General features: G+C 49.2%; 1 protein-coding gene across 2 annotated transcripts in view; it reads left to right on the plus strand.

The window, feature by feature from the left end:
- The window catches only part of LOC129460447 (adenylate kinase isoenzyme 1-like), a 17,371-nt gene extending 8,561 nt beyond the window's left edge, over positions 1-8,810 (plus strand). For both annotated transcript variants that reach the window (XM_055238272.2, XM_055238274.2), the window contains 2 exons: positions 8,126-8,317; positions 8,675-8,810. In XM_055238272.2, the coding sequence (XP_055094247.1) occupies positions 8,126-8,317; positions 8,675-8,743 (261 nt within the window). In that variant the 3' untranslated portion in view covers positions 8,744-8,810. The remainder of the gene's footprint in view (positions 1-8,125; positions 8,318-8,674) is intronic.
- The last annotated feature ends 298 nt before the right edge of the window (positions 8,811-9,108 follow it).

Below are 9,108 nucleotides of genomic sequence, written 5' to 3' on the forward strand. Positions count from 1 at the left end.
GGTGGGTGGATCACCTGAGGTCAGGAGTTTGAGACCAGCCTGGTGTGATGGCCAACATGGTGAAACCTCGTCTCCTAAAATACAAAGATTAGCCAGGCAAGGTAGTGAGTGCCTGTAATCCCAGCTACTCAGGAGGCTAAGGCAGGAGAATCGCTTGAACCCGGGAGGCAGAGGTTGTAGTGAGCCGAGATTGCGCCACTGCACTCCAACCTGGGCAACAGAGCGAGACTCCCTCTCAAAAACAATAAAATAAAAATTAGCTGGGCTTGGTGGCGCGAGCCTGTAATCCCAGGTACTCAGGAGGCTGAAGCAGGAGAATGTCTTGAAACTGGGAGGCGGAGGTTGCAGTGAGCAGAGATCGCACCACTGCACTCCAGCCTGGGCGACAGAGCAAGACTCCGTCTCAATAAATAAATAAATAAATAAATAAATAAGGTCTTGCTGTGTTGCCCAGGCTGGTCCTGAACTCCTGGCCTCAAGCTCCCACGTCAGCCTCCCAAAGTTCTGGGATTACAGGCGTGAGCCACCACACCCAGCCGCCAAGGCCCCAATTTTAATTCCTTTACTATGCAACTGACTTTGTCACGGTCACTCCTGCAGGCATTTGAGTCTGCAGTGGCCCTGCCTTAGAGTCTGTCCAGAGGTTCCTAGTAGCACAGCATCCCTGGAGCCTGAAACACAGACCATGCCTAGCCCCATCTGGGACCCCAGCTGGCTCACGCGTCTTTGTTTGGTGCATTTTGGTGAAGCAGGTCTGGCTTGATGATGGATCCCCAGGATGCAGCTCTCCATGCACAAGAACACAATGTGCAGGAAGGGTGTGGTGATTCCCCTTACGATTCTCACTGTCCTGTATACTCCAGACACCGTGGGGGGCGGTGGTCAACCCACTGAAATCCATGGGAAGCCAAGGTTGGACACAGCCTCAGCATTCCAGGGAGAGTCTCGCCCCTGTTTTACAGATGGGGAAACCAAGGTGCAAGGAGGAAGGGTTGCCTCCTCTTAATTAAAAGTTTTAGGGCCAGGTGAGGTGGCTCATGCCTGTAATCCCAGCATTTTGGGAGGCAGAGGCGGGTGGATTGCTTGAGCCCAGGAGTTCCAGACCAGCCTGGGCAATGTGACAAAACCCCATCTGTACAAAAAAAAAAAAAAAAAAAAACACACAAAAAAATTAGCCAGGTGCAGTGGTGAGCACCTGTGGTCCCAGCTACTAGGGAGGCTGAGGTGGAAGAATTGCTTGAGAACCAGGAGCGTTCAGTGAGCTGAGATTGCACTGCAGCACTCCAGCCAGAGTAACAGGAGTGAAACCCTGTTTCAAAATAAATAAATAAATAAAATAAGTGTTTTTTTTTTTTTGAGAGAAGTCTCGCTCTTGCCTCCAGGTTTGAGTGCAATGGCTTGATCTCGGTTCACTGCAACCTCCACCTCCCGGGTTCAGACGATTCTCCTGCCTCTGCCTCCCAAGTAGCTGGGATTAAGGCGCCTGCCACCACGCCTGGCTAATTTTTGTATGTTTTGTAGAGATGGGGCTTCACCATGTTGGGCAGGCTGTTCTCGAATTCCTGACCTCAGGTAATCCGCCCGTCTCGGCCTCCCAAAGTGTTGAGATTACAGGCGTGAGCTACTGCGCCTGGCCGTGGTCAAATACTTCTTGTTTTCTGGTACAAGACTTTTTTTTTTTTTTTGAGACGGAGTCTCGCTCTGTCGCCCAGGCAGGAGTGCAGTGGCGCAATCTCGGCTCACTGCAAGCTCCGCCTCCCGAGTTCACGCCATTCTCCTGCCTCAGCCTCTTCGAGTAGCTGGGACTACAGGCACCCGCCACCATGCCCGGCTAATTTTTTGTATTTTTAGTAGAGACAGGGTTTCACCGTGGTCTCGATCCCCTGACCTCGTGATCCGCCCACCTCGGCCTCCCAAAGTGCTGGGATTACAAGCGTGAGCCACCGCGCCCGGCCGGTACAAGACTTTAAACTCCCACTTTTTTTTTATTTTTTATTTTTTTTTTGTCACCCAGGCTGGAGTGCAATGGTGCCATCTCAGCTCACTGCAACTTCTGCCTCCCAGGTTCAAGCAATTCTGCCTCAGCCTCCTCAGTAGCTGAGATTACAGGCACCCACCATCATGCCTGGCTAATTTTGTATTTTTAGTAGAGATGGGGTTTCACCATGTTGGCCAGGCTGGTCTCGAACTCCTGACCTCAGGTGATCCACCCACCTTGGCCTCTCAAAGTGCTTGGATTACAGGTGTGAGCCACCACGCCCGGCCTAAACTCCCACTTTTTACATTTCTTGCTCAATCCTGGAATGGGCCTTTTCCAGAAGCCCTTTTCGTGGTGCAAAATTAGGGTTCAAAGAATACTCGTTGCTATTGGGTTGTCATCATTTCTGGATCTTCCCAGTGAACGGAGCTAAGAAACACATACTCTTGAAAGAGAAAAAGAAATCACAAGTTCATTCTGATATTTCACATTCACGTGTGACACTTACAGTGTTGTTCCTTCCCTTTTCTCTTTCCCTAAAAATTTTGGTTCTTAATACCACTAACAGACTCATTTGCATCATACCATTAGATAGCAAATAGTTTGAAAACAATATGCCAACATTAACTACTAAGAATAAAACTGTATGTGTTGAAACATCGCTGTGTACCCTATACATGTACAATTATTGGGTCAAAACAATAAATAAAAGAATAAAATTAGAAAAGGAAGTTTAAGATTTCTTTATAGCTCTCATTTTCCTTTATTATTATTATTTATTTGAGTTTTCTTTTTTGAGACAGAGTCTTGTCCTTTGTCCAGGCTGGAGTGCAGTGGCATGATCTCGGCTCACTGCAACCGTTGCCTCCCAGGTTCAAGTGATCTCTGGATAATTTTTGTATTTTTAATAGAGATAGGGTTTCGTCCTGTTGGCCAGGCCGGTCTCAAACTCCTGACCTAGGTGATCCACCCGCCTTGGCCTCCCAAAGTGCTGGGATTACAGGCATGAGCCACCGTGCTCGGCCTCGTTTTCCTTTAATATGTAGGTCCTCTGTATCCGTGGGGGATTAGTTCCAGGATCTGTCTCAGATACCAAAATCCAAGGATGCTGAAGTTTTTTTGTTTGTTTTTGAGATGGAGTCTCGCTCTGGCACCAGGCTGGAGTGTAGTGGCGTGATCTCTTCTCACTACAACCTCTGCATCCCGGGTTCAAGCAATTCTCCTGCCTCCGCCTCCTGAGTAGCTGGGATTATAAGCATGTGCCACCATGCCCGGCTAATTTTGTATTTTTAGTAGAGACAGGGTTTCTCCATGTTGGCCAGGCTGGTCTCGAACTCCTGACCTCAGGCGATCCGCCCACCTTGGCCTCCCAAAGTGCTGGGATTACAGGCGTGAGCCACCACACCTGGCTGCTCACGTTTCTGATATAAACTAACACAGTAGTGGCCAGGTATGGTAATCACACCTGTAATCCCAGCACTTTGGGAGGCCGAAGTGGGAGCTCAGGAGTTTGAGGCCGGCCTGGGCAACATAGTGAGACCCCATCTCTAAAAAAATTACATATTCAAAGAGTTAAATAATAAAATAGCATAGTACTTGCATAGAACCTATGATCACCCTCTCATATACTGTAAATCATCTCTAGATTACTTGTAATACCTAAAACAATGTAAATGTTCTGTAAATAGTTGTTATAGTGTATTGCTTAAGGAATAATGACAAGGAAAAAATTCTGGGCTGGGCAAGGTGGCCCATGCCTGTGGTCCCAGCTACTCAGGAGAGTGAGGTGAGATCGCTTGAGCCCAGGAGTTCGAGGCTACAATGAGCTATGATTGCGCCACTGTACTTCAGCAAGACTCTGTCTCAAATAAATAAAAAAAAGAATTTTATTTTGGACATTTTGAGGTATGGGGAAAAAACCAGACCCTGTCTTAGGAAAAAAAAAAGTCTATACATGTTTAATACAGAGGCAACTTGTTTTCCAAATATTTTCTTTTCTTTTTTTTTTTCTTTTTTGAGACAGAATTTCCCTTTTGTTGCCCAGGCTGGAGTGCAATGGTACGATCTCGGCTCACTACAACCTCTGCCTCCCGGGTTCAAGCGATTCTCCTGCCTCAGCCTCCTGAGTAGCTGAGATTATTACCACGCCCGGCTAATGTTTTGTATTTTTAGTAGAGATGGGGTTTCACCATGTTGGCCAGGCTGGTCTCGAACTCCTGGCCTCAAGTGATCTGCCCGCCTCATCCTCCCAAAGTGCTGAGATTACAAGCGTGAGCTACTGCGCCTGGCATCCAAATATTTTCAGTCTGAGGTTAGTTGAATTCACAGATGCAGAACTCACGCATATGGAGGACCAACTCTATCCCACTATAGATGCACCATAATAAAAATACAGGGTTGGCCAGGCAACCCTACATAATGAAACCTAACTGAAACAAATGACCCAAATATGTATCTATTTCATTCCTTAATTACACAGAAAATATATATATATCTTTTTATATGGAGTCTTGCTCTGTCACTCAGGCTGGAGTGCAATGGCGAGGTCTTGGCTCACTGCAACCTCTGCCTCCTGGGCTCAGCCTCCCAAGTAGCTGGGATTAAAGGCACGCACTACCACGCCCAGCTAATTTTGTATTTTTAGTAGAGATGGGGTTTCACCATGTTGGTTAGGCTGGTCTCGAACTCCTGACCTCAAGTGATCTGCCCGTCTCGGCCTCCCAAAGTGCTAGGATTACAGGCGTGAGCCACTGTGCCCAGCCAGAAAATAATTATTTCAAATGACCTTGTATCTTTTTTTTTTCTCCCCCACTCAGGAGGCTGAGGCGGGAGGATCACTTGAGTTGGGTAGTTCGAGGCCCCAGTGAGCTATGGTCACGCCACTGCACTCTATCTAGCCTGGGTGACAAAAGTAGACCCTGTCTGAAAAAAACCCAAAAACCCATAACCAGCATTCACAAGAGGTTTGGGCACAGATACAGCAATGGTTAGACCTGGCTGTCTGGGGATTCCTCATGCTATTCCTCTTCTGTGTGCGTTTGCAATATTTCATCACATCAACTTCTTTTCTCTGTTGCCCAGACTGGAGTGCAGTGGTGTCATCTTGGCTCACTCAAATCTCTGCTTCCTGGGTCAAGCGATTCTCCTGCCTCAGTCTCCCGAGTAGCTGGGTCTACAGGTGTGCACCACCATGCCAGGCTAATTTTTATATTTTTAGTAGAGACGGGGTTTCACCATGTTGGCCAGGCTGGTCTCAAACTCCTGACCTCAAATGATCTGCCCGCCTTGGCCTCCCTAAGTGCTGGGATTACAGGCCTGAGCCACCGTGCCAGCCCGTTTTTTTGTTTTTTTAACTTTGCCATATATCCATCCAGAAGATCTCACATCAGTGTCAAGAGATCTTCCTTGTTCCTTTTTTACAGCTGTGTAGTATTCCATTGTGTGGCCATGCCATTGTATATTCAGCTAATCTCCTATGGGCAATAAATTACTTTCAATCCTTTGCCACTACAGACAATGCCACATTAAATAATAACCTTTGCATGTCATTTCACCTTTTTGCTAGTATCCTTGAAATAGATTAGGAGTGGAATTGCTGGATTAAAGAGAAATGCATAATTTTGCTAGCCATCACCAAATTCCTCCTCATTTTACATTTACAGTGAGACCTACAGAACATGCTGCCAAGATTTTGGATTTTTGTCAACCTGTGTAGGTGAGAAGTGGTATTTCAGTGTGGTTGTAATGAGCATTTCTCTGGCTACAACTGAGTTTTAATATCTTTTGCAAAGTTTAAGGGCCAAGCTGGGCACAGGGACACATACCTGTAGTCCTAGCTATTCAGGAGGCTGAGGTGGGAGATCGCTTGAGCCCAGGAGTTCAGGGCTGCAGTGAGCTATGATCTTGCCACTACACTCCAGCCCAGGAAACAGAGTGAGACCCTGTCTCTCAAAATACAAAAAGCTTGAAAGGTGTTTTGTTGTCTTCTTCAGTAAACTCTCTCTCTCTCAATCTCTCTCTCTCTCTCTCTCTCTATATATATATATATATATATATATATTTTTTTTTTTTTTTTTTCTAACAGGTTGTTGACTTTTTCCTTTTTTCTTTTCTTTTTTTTTTTGAGGCAGAGTCTTGCTCTGTTGCCCAGGCTGGAGTGCAGTGGTGTGATCTCTGCTCACTGCAACCTCTGCCTCCCGGGTTCAAGCGAGTCTCCTGCTTCAGCCTCCCGAGTTGCTGGGACTGTAGGCGTGCACCACCACACCCGGCTAATTTTCGTATTTTTAGTAGAGATGGGGTTTCACTATGTTGGCCAGGTTGGGCTGGAACTCCTCACCTCATGTGATCCACCCGCCTCAGCCTCCCAAAGTGCTGGGATTACAGGCATAAGCCACCATGCTCGGCCATTGCATCACATTTGGATCACATTACAATTATAAACTAGTTTGGGAAGACTCAGCTCCTTTATAATGTTGAGTCTTTCTTTTTTTTTTTTTTTTTTTTTTGAGACAGAGTCTCGCTCTGTCGCCCAGGCTGGAGTGCAGTGGCGCAGTCTCGGCTCACTGCAAGCTCCGCCTCCCAGGTTCACGCCATTCTCCTGCCTCAGCCTCTCCGAGTAGCTGGGACTACAGGCGCCCGCCACCACACCCGGCTAATTTTTTGTATTTTTAGTAGAGACGGGGTTTCACCGTGGTCTCGATCTCCTGACCTCGTGATCCGCCCGCCTCGGCCTCCCAAAGTGCTGGGATTACAAGCGTGAGCCACCGCGCCCGGCCTAATGTTGAGTCTTTCTATACAAGAATATATATCTGATCCTTGGCTGGGCGCGGTGGCTCACGCTTGTAATCCCAGCACTTTGGGAGGCCGAGGCGGGCGGATCACGAGGTCAGGAGATCGAGACCACGGTGAAACCCCGTCTCTACTAAAAATACAAAAAATTAGCCGGGGGTGGTAGCGGGCGCCTGTAGTCCCAGCTACTCGGAGAGGCTGAGGCAGGAGAATGGCGTGAACCCGGGAGGCGGAGCTTGCAGTGAGCCGAGATTGCGCCACTGCACTCCAGCCTGGGCGACAGAGCGAGACTCCGTCTCAAAAAAAAAAAAAAAAAAAAGAATATATATCTGATCCTTTTGTGCAAGTATCCTTTTGAGTCACTTAAGAATATTTTACTTTTTAGGCCAGGCACGGTGGCTCATGCCTGTAATCCCAACACTTTGGGAGGCTGAGGTGGGCAGATCACCTGAGGTCAGGAGTTCGAGACTACCCTGGCCAACATGGCGAAACCCCGTTCCTACTAAAAATACAAAAATTAGCTGGGTGTAGTGGTGGCTGCCTGTAATCCCAGCTACTTGGGAAGCTGAGGCAGGAGAATTGCTTGAACCTGGGAGACGGAGGTTGCGGTGAGCCGAGGTCGCGCCACTGCACTCCAGCCTGGGTGACAGAGCGAGACTCTGTTTCAAGGAAAAAAAAAAAAAAGGAAAAAAGTATTAGAACCATATTTGCTTGCAGTGTGCATGCCTCATAGCTTTCAAAGGAGACACAGGAACAGGTAACTAGGCTGCCTCCAGGGAGAGTGACCCTGGGTGGTTGGAGATGGCGAGATGCTTCACTCTGTGTGTGTTGTGTTTGGCAGTGAATGTCCTATCCTCTCTCTCCAAAAAGTAAATATGTAAAACTTGAGCTAGAAAAATAAAACAAGGTCGGGCATGGTGGCTCAAGCCTATAATCCCAGCACTCTGGGAGGCCAAGACGGGAGGATCACCTGAGGTTAGGAGTTCGAGACTAGCCTGACCAACGTGGCGAAACCCCGTCTCTACTAAAAGTACAAAAATCAGCTGGGCGTGGTGGTGTGCACCTGTAATGCCAGCTACTTGGGAGGCTGAGGCAGGAGAATCGCTTGAACCTGGGAGGAGGAGGTTGCTGTGAGCGGAGATCGTGCTATTGCACTCCAGCCTGTGCGACAGAGTGGGACTACATCTCGATAAACAAAGAAATAAATAAACAAACAAATAAATAAATTAAAAAGACAGACCAGGGCGGCCTGATTATTTCTTACCTGCCCATGTAATCCTAGATATCTGGTTTCTGGGGAAGCCGGGGTTCTGGGGCCACTGTGCCCTCCTCACCCAGCCCTCTTGTTCGGGTTCCTAGGTGGGCCGGGCCCCCAGTGTCGTCACTGTGTTTGACTGCTCCATGGAGACGATGCTCCGAGTGCTACACCAGGGCCAGGGGGAGCACCGGGCAGACGACTCGGAGCTGGCCATCCACCAGAGCTTGGACACGCACTACACCGTGTGTGAGCCGGTCTTGACCTTCTACCAGCAGAATAACCTGCTCCGAAACGTAGGTGCTCCCCGCTTCTGGCTCACTGCACCCCAACCCCTAGGGAACAAGTCTGGCCTCAACAGTCCAGGGTCACTTGGGCCTGGTCCTCGCTTTCCTACCAGGTAACCTGGGGGATTCCCATTCCCCCAGGAAATGCCCTGAGAACCCAGCCTTGGCTCACATGGGAAAGCGATGGGACACTGGTGGGGCCTCCCTGCAGACCCTCACACAGCAGTCAGCAACACAAGCTTTCCTGACCCTGTCCCCTCTCCCTTCACATGCACGCCTCTGGGATTTTCCCAGGGTCTGAGAGGTAGAGGGTAATGTCCCTGCCGTGGGGCCCAGACCTGACCCCTGCGGCTCCCCTTTCTCTAGATTCTGGCAGAGGAAGCACCAGAGAACATCTTTGCCAAGTGCTGCTCTGTCATTGAGAGTCTGCAGTGAGAGAGGGGCTGGGGGTGGGCCTTGCCCCTCACCGGAACCCATGCAGGACGTGGGAAGGGTGCGTACCTAGGAGGTGAGACCTCCAGAAAGGGGGGCCGATGCCCCGTGATTCCAGAGCAACAGCTTCCCTTTCCTGGGGTCGGTTTCCCCACCAGGCAGGTTGGCCAGGGGACGCCAAGGAACATGCCCCATTGGGCCAGGTGCCTGGCACACCTGCATGGGTCGGGGGACTGTAAACACCCCCCCTAGAGGCCACAGCTGTTACTGGCTCCTGCCGGGGCTATCACCAGGCCCGTGAGCCCAGGACATCTGAGATGAAGCCAGTTTTAAACACTGGCATTCAGCCCCAACCTCAGAGACCCTGC

The sequence above is a fragment of the Symphalangus syndactylus genome, chromosome 13 (genome assembly GCF_028878055.3).
Source record: "Symphalangus syndactylus isolate Jambi chromosome 13, NHGRI_mSymSyn1-v2.1_pri, whole genome shotgun sequence".
Taxonomy (NCBI): Eukaryota; Metazoa; Chordata; class Mammalia; order Primates; family Hylobatidae; genus Symphalangus; species Symphalangus syndactylus.